General features: G+C 48.2%; 1 protein-coding gene across 1 annotated transcript in view; it reads left to right on the top strand.

The window, feature by feature from the left end:
• The window catches only part of VDR (vitamin D receptor), a 51,362-nt gene that overhangs the window by 30,141 nt on the left and 7,192 nt on the right, over positions 1–14,029 (top strand). The window contains exons 3-6 of the mRNA XM_023535486.1: positions 1,323–1,453; positions 8,159–8,343; positions 8,590–8,710; positions 10,886–11,057. Of these exons, the coding sequence (XP_023391254.1) occupies positions 1,323–1,453; positions 8,159–8,343; positions 8,590–8,710; positions 10,886–11,057 (609 nt within the window). The remainder of the gene's footprint in view (positions 1–1,322; positions 1,454–8,158; positions 8,344–8,589; positions 8,711–10,885; positions 11,058–14,029) is intronic.

Below are 14,029 nucleotides of genomic sequence, written 5' to 3'. Positions count from 1 at the left end.
GCTTCTTGCTGAATCGCCTCACTGATAAATTTCTTTACTTCAGTGGTACCATCCATAAAATGAGGGAATACAGCAATGGTCTCTTGGGTCCCCTAAGGATCTTAGAGTCTAACTGCCTGTGACTGCCAGCAGAGCCGTTCCTCTGGCTTCTCCCCATCCCATGGGTCAGGTTGTTTTGGTCCCCATCTGTCCATGTCGACTGATGAGTGTGTTTGTCCTGAACCCTATGTTTCTTCTCGTGAACGTGAACAGTTAAGTCATTTTTTCACCAAGAAACATAATGAGTGTGTGGCATCTGAAGAAGATGATATCACCAGCTCATCTCTGGGAGAGGAAAAGATTCGGCCTGGGCCTTTGCTTCTAAAGCTTAGGCCCCTCCACAGCTCTTTGGAAGATGCTGCTGCTCACAGACAAAGTGATTCTGCCATCATCTTTTCCCAGCTAAATTTTGTCACCTGTCCTAAGGCTAAAAAGTGGGACCTCCCTTTGCCAGGGCTGGAGAGAGTAGTAGGAGCCTCCAGGACATGAATGATGGGAAGCCTCTGGGGAGGGGTCCTTTATACAGCCTCTCAACATCCCATGTGACGTGGCTGGCAGCAAGAGAGGAAGCCAGAATTAGGAAAATGAACTTACACACACACACTCTTTGACAGTGGATATGGGGTGGGGGGAGGGGAAGCTGCTTCCTAGTTAAGAATCTTTGACAGTTTTCTGTTCCTACAGAACCCATGCTTCCTCTGCCTTTCAGAAAGCCTAGGCCAGACCTCGGAGCTCCCACTTGCTCTTCTGGCATCTTCTCTTCCTGGGCAGGTTCTCTAGATGTTCAAAGCTATGGCTGGGCCTTTTCTCCCTTCTCCATGCACCTGTGCACATGTCTGCCCCTGGATCGGGGATGCTCTAGTCACAGATCTCTTGACTCTAGAAAGCTAAGGCTGAGACTAGCACCCTCTCCTCTCATAATGGCTCATGAATAGCAGTGAGGGCTACTTTGCAGTTTTCAGTATCTTGCAACATATTTGCTAGGCTAATTCACTCATATATTTCTTGTATAACTAAAGAAAGAGTGGGGAGTAGAGTACTACAAAAGCAACGATGGGAGCCAAGCGACAGTGAAGGGGGAGGAGGATGTGACTGGGGCACATGGGGGAGTGGTGGATGGTGGTCGCTGAGAGCGGCCCCAGTCCTCTGTGGGAGAAATGGAGAGTGAGGGGCTTCGTGGGCATGTCTCTGGGGTCACAGCCCCTGCAGACCATTCTCCAGCCATCAGGGCTGAGGAGCTGGAAGGTGGGTGACCCAGTGGAGGGGGCGTGCTCTCTTGGCAGGCGCAGCATGAAGCGGAAGGCGCTGTTCACCTGTCCCTTCAACGGGGACTGCCACATCACCAAGGACAACCGCCGCCACTGCCAGGCCTGCCGCCTCAAGCGCTGTGTGGACATTGGCATGATGAAGGAGTGTGAGTATCCAGGGGCCAGGCCAGGGGGTTAGGAGGAGACTGAGACCAGGGGAGGCTCTGGCTGCTGTTAATGCAAGTTTGGTCAGAGGTGTGCCCACCCTTCCTCTGTAGCTGCCAGCATCCAGGGCCAGCAGCCTGAGGAAGGTGGCCAGAACTCCAAGGGTCAAAGGCACCAAGGGGTCCTGAGAGCCTCTCTAGAATCTAGAATCCGAATGTGTCTCAGAGGCCCGGAAGAGCCCCTCCAAGTGTGAGGCCAGTGAGGAAGGAGAGGCCAGGCACTGCTTTCATGAGCCCCTAGGTCGATCTTCCTCTAAGATATCATCACTACGATCACACCTCCCTGTCCCCTGGACCTGAGGAGAAAGAATGAGGCTCAAGGACCCCAGCATTCTTTAGCCTTTGGGAGAGGGAGCTGCTGTGGTTGGGGAGGGGAAGAATGGTGGGGAGAATATATGTTCAGAGCTTGGCTGGCATCCAGGTTCTGCCCCACCCCAGCCTTCCAGCGACGCTGGCAGATCTGAAGGCTGGTGCCCAGGGGAGACTGGTGCCCAGGGGAGACTGGGTGGAAAAATTATGTGAGAGGAAGCACTGGACTCAGATGACCCTCTAGATCCAGACAGAGAAAAGAGAGGCAATCTTATAGGACTTCCTGTCCAGCTCTGGGGTTGGAGGAGAGGACCAACAGGGCAGTTTCACATGTTCTGACCCCTGGACTTTGTATCTGAGCTCTAGGACCAGTTACTTGGTAACCAGAGTAGCCATTGAATTCAGCAGATCCTGGGAGGGGCTAGCTAGGCCATCCAGGGGCTTAAGGCAGGGCCACTAGACCAGCCTGAGCATGGGTGCCCTCTGCACATTCAGCCCCTGCTCTGCCCCTTGCTCACTTCTTTCTGTAATCTGCACTCTGACCTCCTCCCTGGCCATGAGACTGGGCCTAGGCCCTGCTAAGCTGTGGGCCTGAGGAAGCTCAGGAGGGGTGCTCAGATCAGGCCCTCCCGAAGGCCCTCCTGCCTACTGAGCTGTTTCTTTGTTTGTTTTGTTTTGTGTGTTTGTTTGTTTGAAGGGGAGAGAGTGCGGGTATGGGGAAGATGTGTCTGGAACAAGGGAAACTTCATGGGATAGGGCTGAGGGGATGGGAAATTTCTTCCTTGATGGAAAAAATTCTCTGTTGTTGGGAAACAGAGGCAGAGTGGAGGCCTTCTCCTGAGGCCTTGTCCTTGAGCCTCGACAGGCTGCCCTCTGGTGGGTCTCGGCCCCTCACGCCTGATCCCAGCCCCTCAGCCAACACTGGCAGCCCTAGAAGAAATTTCCAGGCTGTGTTCCTCCTCGCCCCCACGCGAGTGTGCAGGCCCAGACACGCTGATCGCTTCGTGCCCCATCCCCTGCCCCACCCGACTCCTGTGTTTATCCTGGAGTGGTGGAGGCTCAAGGCCTGGGTGCCTCCTGGAGCTTCTCACATGTTGGCTTAATGAGGCCTGCTCCTTGTGAGATGCTAGGTTGGACGCAAACCAGATGCAGAGCACACAGCCCCTGTTCCTGTCTTCACAGAGTGCATAGCCTCCAAGGGGCAGAGAGCCTGGATTCTAAGGCTCCAGCCAACCAAGAATGGTACAGAATAACACCACTGGGATTCACTAAGACCACAGGAGTTCTGGCCAGGGCCAGCCTCACTGAAGTCCCAGAGGCCCCTCTCCTGTGTCTCAGGAGAAAGGAGATGTTCTGTCAACCTAGAACAGGAAGAACGCTTAGAAATCATCTGAGACCCAGAAAGGTAAAAATATCAGGGCTGGAATAAGAAAGCAAGGTGAGAGGAGAATCCAACTCCGTGTCCCCTTCTAGACCCCTCCCGGAGCCCACAGAGAGCACTGCATCCCTGGTGATGAGCAGACCTTGAGTGTATCAGGGTGCCCCTGCCCCAGGAACACCATGTTGTGGGGGGCTAGCCATCCAGAAGTGGATGCCCAGCCCCAGCCCCCAATCAGCTTTGTGTCTCAGCCACCCCAACCCCAGCCTCAGTCCTCCCCGACAGAGTCCCGTGTCCCCTGTCCTGTTATATGCCTAGTACAGCCCTGTGCCCACCACTCTCCAGATGCCAGTGCAAGGAGCTGTACTGAATTAAGGTTGGGCCCCAGAGCTCCAGTTAAAATAAACTTTGGTCCAGCATTAAGCTCTTGGCCCACTGCCCTGAAGGGAAAGTCTTTCAGGGATAGCTGTGGTTCCCTGCCTCAGGTCAGCCCAGCTTTGGGAGGCCTGTCAGTGTGTCTGGGTCTGGAGCTCCAGGCTCATATCCCTAGGATTGCTGCTCATTTATCCCCTCGGCTGTCTATTGTCCCCCAGGCCTAGCATCCTAGAGACAACTGAGTATCAGCATTTGTAAACCATGAGACACACCCAGGGCTCCCTATGAAGGGAGCTACAAATCCAGGGCCTTTCTGTGGGGCAGGGAGCTGGTTCCTTCCTGGAGACAGTATGGGAGGGAGGAAGGGATGAGCCTGGGAGGGAATGTTTATTGACCAGCTACTGAGTGCCAGATGTGTGTCAGGCCTACGTACTTTCTTGTTAAATTCTTACAACAATCTCTAAATATGTAAATACTTTTAAAAATCCTCCTGAAGAAACTCAGAAGAATTAAAATATCATGCCCCTAAGCTAGTAGGATGATGGTATCAGCATTCTTACCTAGGCCTGTCTGTTGCCAAAACCAGGCCTGTGGGCTGCAGCCCAGCACAGCCCCTCAGGCACCCACAGTGGGCCAGAGCTCCTCCATCGTGCATTTACAGGCACTGCCTGGGCCCCACAGGAGGGGCTGAAGAGAGCTTTGCTCCCTTTGAAGACTCCTTTTCCCTTTCAAGTCCTACTTGACTTTATGTCCTTAGGGCCCCAAAATTTCATAATCGAGCTCTTGCTTCTCTAGACCTGTTCTGCGCAGAACCACCTATACGTTAATTTGTTTCATGTTTTTACAGATGTGCATCTTTTTTACCCAGGGTTAGCACAGCACGTGCGCATAGTAGGTGCTCAATAAATGTGTCGAATGATGGGATATTAGCTCCTCATTATGCATCTTTGTATCTCTACATCTTCCACTGGTCTATAGCTCAGGAAGATCCCTCCAACCATGCGCTTCATTCATCGGAGAAGAGAGCCCATTAAATGCTCTTTCAGAACCTGTTCGCTCATATTCTATCTAGGTCAGCGGCTCTTAACTTAAAAACCTGTGTCCTCCTACATGATAGTAATGGCATTTTTAATAGCAATTCATTGAGAAAATGATTTAAAAAGTCTCCTATGAAATTAATAACCCCTTTAAACAAATGACTTCTTTCATAAATCACAACATCTGAATATGTGAGGGACTTACGACTTATTCAGTCTCCACACAGTGTGGCCTGGCGGGAGGCCAATGGGTTGGTTGGTGGCCCCTGTTTGAAATCAGTAGATCCCAGCAGGTCGCTATCTGATACAAGTGATCCAGGGGAAGTGTCATAAGGTTAACCTTGAATCTTCTTAACTTTGTCCTTTCAAAGGAAATCATTTACAAGCTTTGCTACTTTATTTAATTTTTCACACTCTTTGGATGAATTGGAACATTGTGTGTGTTCCACGCTGAGGACCAGGGTCCTACTGAGCCGTCACAGCCAATTCTAATCAAAGGCAGTATGGGGTCATGGTTACTACCCTGGACTCTAGAACCTACTAGCCAGGCCTGAATACCAGCTCCGCCACTTGTTAGCTCTGTGACTTTGAGCAAGGTATGTAGCCTCTGGGCCTCAGTTTCCTCATCTGCAAAATGAGGATAATAGCACCTGCTTTAAATGGTTGTTATGAGGACTAAATATATGTATGTTAATATAGCAGAAGCACTTAGAATCGTGCTTGATACATAAAAAACTCTATACTTTTTATCTATTTTTATTAACACTATTTTTTTAATTACATAACACTTAATCTCCGGCATTTCCAGCTCCAACAGATTTGAAGTAACTCTGTTAAAGGAGAGAAAGGCACACATTTAGGGACAGGCACCACAACACATAGCTTAATGGAGCGAGGGAGACCGAAAGCCACGAAAGTAGCACAAGAACTCAAAATCATAGCTGGCTGAGTCACATAGTACAGGAAAACAGCCCTATATAATTCTGAGGTCATAACCTTGTTCCTGCAAAGTCTACTAACTGTTCTGAATGATTGCTTCTGAATCATCAAGAAAAGGTTACATGATGTTACAGGTGTTCTGTTACAGATATTCTGTCTTTAAAGTATTTCAATAACAATTATTTAAGTTAAAAAGGGAAGCTTGGCTCAGTTAGCCGGTGGCCTGGCAGTCTGTGTGTGCCGTTACTGACATTGTACGGTACGTGCGGTGTTGGCATACTTCTTGCTGTTCTTTCCTGAGCTTAGGACAATGACTAGTGAGTGTATAGTAGGTACAAGAAGTATTGATGTGTTAAGTGTCTAATCTATCAGGCTATTGAGCAGGCATCATGGCCAGGAAGCCCCAGTGGCCTGGCTTATGTGGGGGAAACACAGGAATTTTAAGATGTGGCCTCTGCCCTTACATGGCCACAGTTCTAGTGAAGGATACCTTGAACTTCTTAGGCTCTTTCTATACAAGCATTTATTGAAAACTGTACTAATCATAAATATTACAGAGTGGAAGACAGTTGGTTACCAATATGTGTAGGAAAAACTAGACATCCCATGGAAATAAGAAATGAGAGTTCAGTGCAGATCGAGGTGTTCAAGAAAGCCTAATTGATAAAAGACAACCAGCTGTAAACTGGGTGCTGAAGAATAGATAGAACTTGCACAGCTATTGAGGAAAGAAGAGCCAGCTGCACAGGTATCCAGCACAAGTGGAAATGTGATAGCTAGAGTGCAGGTCATGTTCACGGATCAGCAATCTCAACATGACTAAAGCAGAAGCTGCATCCAGAGGCATTGAAAAATGAGGTTGAAAAGTTAGGAGGAAGCAAAATCATGGAGAATCTTGACTTTAGTTTGGACATAGTAAGCAATATGGATCCAGGAAAAGTTTCTGAGCAGGAGAGTGACATCACAGAACCACGAGAGGTGGTTCAAACCTGCGGATACCCGTGGCGTGACCGGCAGAGCCAGCCCCCTCTAGCTCCAGTCTCATTACCTCTTCTGCCCACCCCTTGGGTGAGCAGGAAAAACCAGACACCTAATCTTGGGTTCTTCAGGTCAGCGCCTTGCACCCTGCCTTGATCGGGATGCTCCCTGCTCCTTCTTCTCCCACGCTACTTGACCTTTTGGGGTCTGAACAGACACTTCTGTGGGAGGAGGGTTTCCAGCAATTTGGGCCTGTGAGTCAGTAACCTGGGTGTGGCCTTCTCCCAGTCTTCCTCTTGGTATGGCTTACTTCAGCTGTGGAGGGAACGCGCCATCTTTTATTGCAGGCTTCCTTTTCCTGCTGTGTCTGAGGCTCTGGTTGCCCACTCCTACTCCCATAGGCTCTTCCCCACCCTCTATCAACTTCTCTTGTCCTCTTCCCACCTGAGGCACCCAGGCCAGTGGGCCTTTCTTGAAGCCTGGAACCCACCCACTCTGAGGTTCTGGTTCCTTTCCCTGCTCTTGTGAAACTCCTCACTTCTGTGGGCAGAGGCCCTGGCAATACCAGCACAGAGCAAGTATCTACAGGCCAAGGGCCCCAGTGCCCACTCCTGCCGTCAGCTCTGTGCAAGCCCCAGCCAAGATGTCTGTTTGCCTGGCTTCTGTGCCAGGCATCCCTGCTCCCAGCCCCGCCTTCCTGGGCAGCTGCCCCAGCACCACCCAAAGGCCCTACACAGCATGAAGGGGGCTTAAGGTCTTCCCATCTTCAGACACCTGGCTAGCAGCTGAAGAGAACTTCCCAGATTAAAGCTGTGAGTTGTGATCATCAGGGACTTCCAGAGAACTCAAAAACTTCCTTGGGCAGAAATTTCAAGACTGGACAGGCTGGAAGAGGTATTGTTTTGCAGGGAATCAAAGAGGAAAAGTCTTTCTTTGTTGGTCAGAATAGATCAGAGGCTTGAGTTCCATGCCTGGAAACTTGGATGCGGGAATGGCTGTGTAGAGGGGTCTTCTCAGCATCTCCTAACTTCCAACATTGAGACTAACCACACAGTGACTCTTTCTCTCTCTCTTCCCCCTGATGTCTCCCTCAGAGTCAGGGAATATGGGGAGGGAGGAGAAGAGGCAAGAATTAATGTTGAACGAGCTGCTGCTCCATGCTAGGCATGCACTGCATTCAGTTCTCCAGTCAGTCCATCTTTCCAGTAAATGTTATCACTCCATCGCCCCATATTGACACACGTTATGTGAAGAAGGAACAAAAAAGGGACCTTAGAAGAGATTAAATGGTCCAACCTTCTCATTTTATAAACAAGAGAACAAAAGCCCAGAGAGTCCAGTTTGCCCAGAGTCACACAACACGTGTGTGAGAACCCAGCCTCCCTAATGCCTAGACCACCCACCTCTCAAATCCTCTTTTTCCTCCTCTGTCATGCACCTGCCTTTTCAACATAGAAAATCCAATTTTTCTACCTATAGAGTGAGCTTGGAGTCCCCCGAGGCAGGAAGGCCCCCAGTGAGCTCTGAGTGTTGGGGGCACAGCCCTCCTATCTTATGCCTTTAGTGCTTAGAGGAATGTTTCTTGGAGGAGCCGCCAGCCCAGCCTTTCTGATGCCCCCTTCCTGCCTGCAGTCATCCTGACAGATGAAGAGGTGCAACGGAAGCGGGAGATGATCCTCAAGAGGAAGGAGGAGGAAGCTTTGAAGGACAGTTTGCGGCCCCGGCTATCTGAGGAACAGCAGCACATTATTACCATCCTGCTGGACGCCCACCACAAGACCTTCGACCCCACCTATTCCGACTTCAGCCAGTTCCGGGTACGTCTGCCAGCTGGTCAGGAAAGATGAGCCACAAGGGGAGCCAAGGCATGGGGCGTGGGACAGAGGGCCAGGGCATTCAGGCACAGAATCAGGAAGGGACGGAGGCTTCTCTGTCCCTCTCACTTCGGGGAGGCCTCCCCGTCCCATAGGACTTCCTTGAAGCCACTCCTGTCAGAGATCAGGGCCAAGGTAAGAAGGTGGCCCTGAAACGTGACCTTCTGATACTCTATCTTTCCCTTCCAGCCTCCGGTTCGCGGAGATGAGAGTGGAGACAGCCATTTGCTAAAGCCCTCCTTGAAACACATGACCAGCTTATCTGGGGACTCGTCCTCCTCCTGCTCAGATCACTACACCTCCACCCCAGGTAAGTGGGACTGCAGGCCTCCCTCTCTAGTGAGCAGGGGAGAGCAGCCCAGAGATTTCCCACCTGCCCATCCTGGGCTACGGATGAGAGGATGGCCCTTACACACTGTGGGTGGCACCGAGTCCTTAGAACTCCTTTTTACGGAAGTGGTGGAACTTGCCCAAGCACGCATACTGGGGAAGAGGCCAAGCTGGGGTTCCAGGCAGGGTCTGCCTCAGCACCTCTGCTCTTCCCTCTAAACCAGGCTTCTGCCTCTGGTTCCCTGCCTGGAAGTGACCTGGTTCCTCTAAATGGTATTTTGAGCCTGGGCCCTTTGGGGATTTTATTTGTTTGTTTTTTTCCGGTTTTATTGAGATATAATTGACAGATAGTATTGTATAAATTTAAGGTGTACGACATAATGACTTGATATATGTATATGTTGCAAAATGAACACCCATCACCTCACACAGTTACAAGGAATTTTTTTCTTTGTGATGAGAATTTTGAACAATTTTCAAATATACAAAACTGTATGAGAGTCTGAGCCCTTTGGAAGGGGAGATTTGGTGTGGAAGGAGAACATGGGGATCCCACTGCAGCCCACTGTACCCTGGAGTCCTGGGGGACCACTAAGGCCCTCTAGCTTATCCTTGCTTTTCTTCTACTGCTTCTCTTCTACCTTCCTCTTCATCTTCCTGCCTCATCCTCCTCCTACCCTTGTCTTTCATCCATCTACCTGTCACCCAACCCCAACCTTGCCGCCCTCTGCTAGGGGCCTCCCCTCCCCTTTGGGGAACTATAACCCTCAGATAAAGTACTTCTAGACTCATTGATAGATCTCTGCCCAGATCCAGAATAGGTGGCAGGGGTCCCAGTGCCAACTGGACAGAGACAGCAGTGGAGCCAGACACTGTGTCTACCCACCTGCAGTGACCACTACATAGATTAACTGACCCTCCAAGCCCCTCATCTGGGGATCTCTCCCCGTATTAATTTTCTCATTGGATGCTGTATTCACTTGCATCAATAAGGATCAATCTGCATGTTATACATTGGTCTGTACTTCAGCTTTTAATAATAAACCCATATTATTTAGGAGCTTTGATACCTGCTCATAGGTGCATCGATTTGAAGTGCTCACCCCCACCAACAGTATGTTCAGTAGAGCATATATTTATCTAAAAATCCAAACTAGTTAACATTTTTAATTTAAAAAAATTATTATACAAAAGTAGTACACGTTCATTGGAGACATTAAAAAAATAAAAACTAAATTATATATATAAAATCTTTAATCCTACTACCCCGAAATAATTACTGTTAACACCATGATCACGTTCCCATTATTTTTTAAAACACATATGTATATTCAGAAATGGAATTGTGCTGTACACAGTCTGGTAATTTGCTATTTTCTCATAATAATACATTGTATCATATTTTCACGTCATTCAGTGTACATCTAGAATATCATTTTTAAAGGCTGCATAGTATTCTGGGGTATGAATGTATAATAACATATCTAAATCCCCTATCGTTGGATATCTAGATTGTTTACCAGCTTTTCATTAAGATAACAGAATTCTTGTAGCCAAATATTTGCACTTATTCAAAACGTTTTCCGTATGATAAATTCTTGGAAGTGGCATTACTGTTCAAAGAGTATACATAATTGCAGGTTGTTGATCCCTATTGTCAAATAGCTTTCTAGATGACTTGCGAAGATTTACGCCTTCTTCAGTGCTCCAGCACTGCACAAAGATTGTCTAATTCTCTGTATTTTTACAAACACTGGTGTCAACATTTATGCATATTTGTTTCTAGTTTACAGGTGAAAGTGTAGATGTTCTACTTGGCAGTTCTTTGATCACTAGTGAGGTTGAACATTGTTTTGTACAAGTGTTTTGGTTCAAAATTTATTTTTGATTTGGGACCATTAGGAACAACATGTGGGGACATAAAATCGTGGCTTGAGGAAGTCTCATTTTTTGGGACATCTCTGATCTCTGATTTTACTCCCCTACTCTTAGAGGAAAGCCTGGGCTGAAGGGTGACCTTGGAAAGAGGCCATCATTGTGGGATTTCCAGCTGGCCCAGCTGCCAGGGAGTAGGCAGTCTTCACGGGGCCGAGGATGAAGAAGCCTGGCTTAAGTGTCCTTAAGTAGTTCTTTCTGTTACTTCATCCTTCTCCAGGAGTGATGGAGCCGACCAGTTTCTCCAACCTGGATCCAAGGGAAGAAGCCTCGAATGATCCTTCTGTGACCCTGGACCTGTCCCAACTCTCCATGCTGCCCCACCTGGCTGACCTGGTCAGTTATAGCATCCAAAAGGTCATTGGCTTTGCCAAGATGATTCCAGGATTCAGGTAAGAAGTTTCTGGGACATCTGAGGATCAGAGTCAGAATCTTAGAGTGAGCTGGAGAAGGCTCAGAGATCATCAATACACTGCTTCCCAAAATAGAGAGTCGAGCCCTATCTCAGACTTCCTAAATCAGAATCTCTGGGGTAGGCCCATGAATCTATTTTAGGAAGTGCAGCCCATCCAGCATTACTGGGCAGGCTAGCCCTAAAGAGCTATTCATTCCTCACACTTTCTAGATGATGAAACAAAAGCCCAGAAAGGTTTAACGGCCAATGCCAGGATTTCTAATGTTGGAGCTAGTGTGTCAGAGCCAGGTCTGGAACTTTTAGTTTACTGCTATGTCTACTGCAGCTGGCTTGGATTTAATCCTCATGTGATGCCTTTATAATAAACCTACATTAATCCTCCACGCTCAATTCTAAAACCAGGATGAAGCGGTAAAGGGGAGAAGGGTTGGGCATGAAGACTTGTAAAGTCATTTAGGAGCCCTAGAGGGAGACAGGTTTACTGGCATATATAACCCAGGTTATGTATGCCCAGCATCCTTCACCCAATTTACCCTTCACCCAAGGCCATTTACTAACTATGTTGAGACCTTTTTGACCAAATGGATAAGTATAAGAAGTAGAGATCCTCTGTTATGGATTTATTTATACAAATTTTATTTATTCACTCAAATATTTCATTGTTTTGGTAATAATGGCACGTATAATACTCAAAGAGTCAAGCGGTATCAAATAGTCTTAAAATAGTTAAAAACTGACACTTTTAGTAAGTATGTTGGGAGGTAGTTATATCTATAATATGTATCTTTCTATCCTCATTCTTCCTAAAAGTTCATTTGGAACATTGCCATAAAATACGTATACAATGTAGTTGAGCGATTGAAAGAAATAAATCAGTATCAAGCAATATTATCATTTCAAATAGTGGCAATAGTTGCAATTACAGCAGCAGGAGCAGAATGCCTCCTAGATACTGATGCTCAGATTCAGTGCTGGAATATCGGGAGCCAGAAAACGATTTGACATGGGCTAGCTTTGGATGGAAGCTAATAAGAGTTGTCATTTATTGTTTTGTAAATCTCTCTGCTGTGTAGGAAAGCCATCAGTTACTATCTAAATTACCACATTACCAGCTAAATGATGGTAATTCACAGAGCTAAACCCAGCAGTTCACAGTTTTTCTGCTCTGAGACAACTGACTCTGTGTTATTTTATGCCTCTCACCAGCCCAAATACCAGGGCCTCTCCAATGCTCTTCCCCCGGAATTAAGGTGAAAACTGTAAAAAAGAGAAAAACGTCAAACAGAGATGAGACGCTTACTGCATTGTACATTTTGGTTGTAGTGAAAGGAGTAGGGGCCACTCTGGTGGGCAGGCAGGAGCAAGATCTGAATGTCCATTGCACTGGGCCTGTGCTTTACCTTCTAGAGCCTTTCCTTAGAGTGGAGAACACATTCCGCTTAGCACAAGTTCCAATTTACTCCTCAACTCTTCATGTTACTATTTGCAAACTCTATGTGTCCCTAAGTCTTATTTTACATAAAAAGCTGGACCAAAAAAACCGCTTCAAGGTGCCAGTGGACACACGGTAGCACTCGGCTTCCATCCTAATTCCAGGGCACAGTCCTCATCTATGCAGCGTCCATCCTTCCCTTCTAGTGGGGAGTGAGATGAGAGGGCAGCTGACGCCCTGTCCAGATGCTAAGGTTTGGTGACTCTAAGTGGTGGTTGAGATTGCACATGAGGGAAAACTGTCCTAAAAAACCAAAAAGTCACTCATTTAACCAGATTACCCCATTGCAGCCTCCTCCATTAAGTAACCCAAGCTCCCAATTTTCTCCCAAGTCCTCGGCCCCTACCCCTTACCCTCGACACATATACCCTGATACAGATTTCACTACTAACTCTTCCGTTTCTCTCCCCAAGAATGAGCTGAAGTCTGACCCCTTCCTTCCCTTTCAAGCCTTATTTCCCTAGTCTATCTAACCCTGCAATCATGGCCAAAGTGACATGTGTATAAGCAGGTACTGGAGCTGCCCAGTTATTGATGCAAAATTGCTTCAGTTGGCCACTCTCTCTTCAGCATGATTTGAGAAGTCCCAGAGCAGAATGATCTAGTAAAGATGATGCAGGCCTTGGCAAGAGCTCTTGAGGGGACACTGATGTGGACACTCTCTGTGACTGGACAGAGGTGATGTTGAGCCTGGGCTGGGGCCAGAGCCCAGGGTCCAGTGAGATCCAGGCAGAGCCAGCCCAACAGCTCTCTGGTTCTGCCGGTTTCTGCACTTAGGGGTTCTGTTTTTCCAAGAAGTAAAAGAACATTGGCTGTGTCCCTGGTGGCTTTGATCCTGCTGACTCTAGGTGGGGTGGAGGGTGTGGGGAGGGAAGGATGTAGGAGAAAGAGGGGTGGGGGAATAGGATGAGACTCCAATGTGGGCAAAGGACCAAAGTGGGGCGGGACTGGATGGACGATGCTGGGTGTGAGCTGCACCGTGGCATGGCCTGGGCCTTGCTCCTGACTCCTGTCTCCTGTCCCTCAGACTCTCAGTCTGCACCCTACAAATCTCCCTCCCTCAGTGCTCCAAAAGAAATACATGGAGAAACCGGGGCCAGGAGCAGCATCTAAATGGCCAGGAACAGTCTTGGGTCTAAGAACTAAGGACCGCAGGTTTCACTGCCAAAAGAGGTGCACAGGGGCACCCGGCCAAATCGGCTGGAGCCCAGCCCTCTGGCCTAAATTCCTTCAACCTCACTGCCATTTCCATTCCCAGGGGCTCTTTCTTGGGCCAGAGGCCTGAGTCAAAGGCCTGCTTCCCTCCTCCCATTCCCTTTCCTCTGTATTCACTTGTCCATCTATCCAACCAACCACTTTCTTACACAAACTGTGAGAGATAAAAGTTAACAAGGACACAGTCTCTGGTCTCCAGGGTTTAGTGCCTGACAGAAGAGATGGACATGTGAGCAACTGCC

This window comes from Pteropus vampyrus, unplaced genomic scaffold (genome assembly GCF_000151845.1).
Source record: "Pteropus vampyrus isolate Shadow unplaced genomic scaffold, Pvam_2.0 Scaffold140, whole genome shotgun sequence".
Taxonomy (NCBI): Eukaryota; Metazoa; Chordata; class Mammalia; order Chiroptera; family Pteropodidae; genus Pteropus; species Pteropus vampyrus.
Note: the sequence above shows the minus strand (reverse complement) of the source record. Positions and strands in the feature narration are given on the sequence as shown.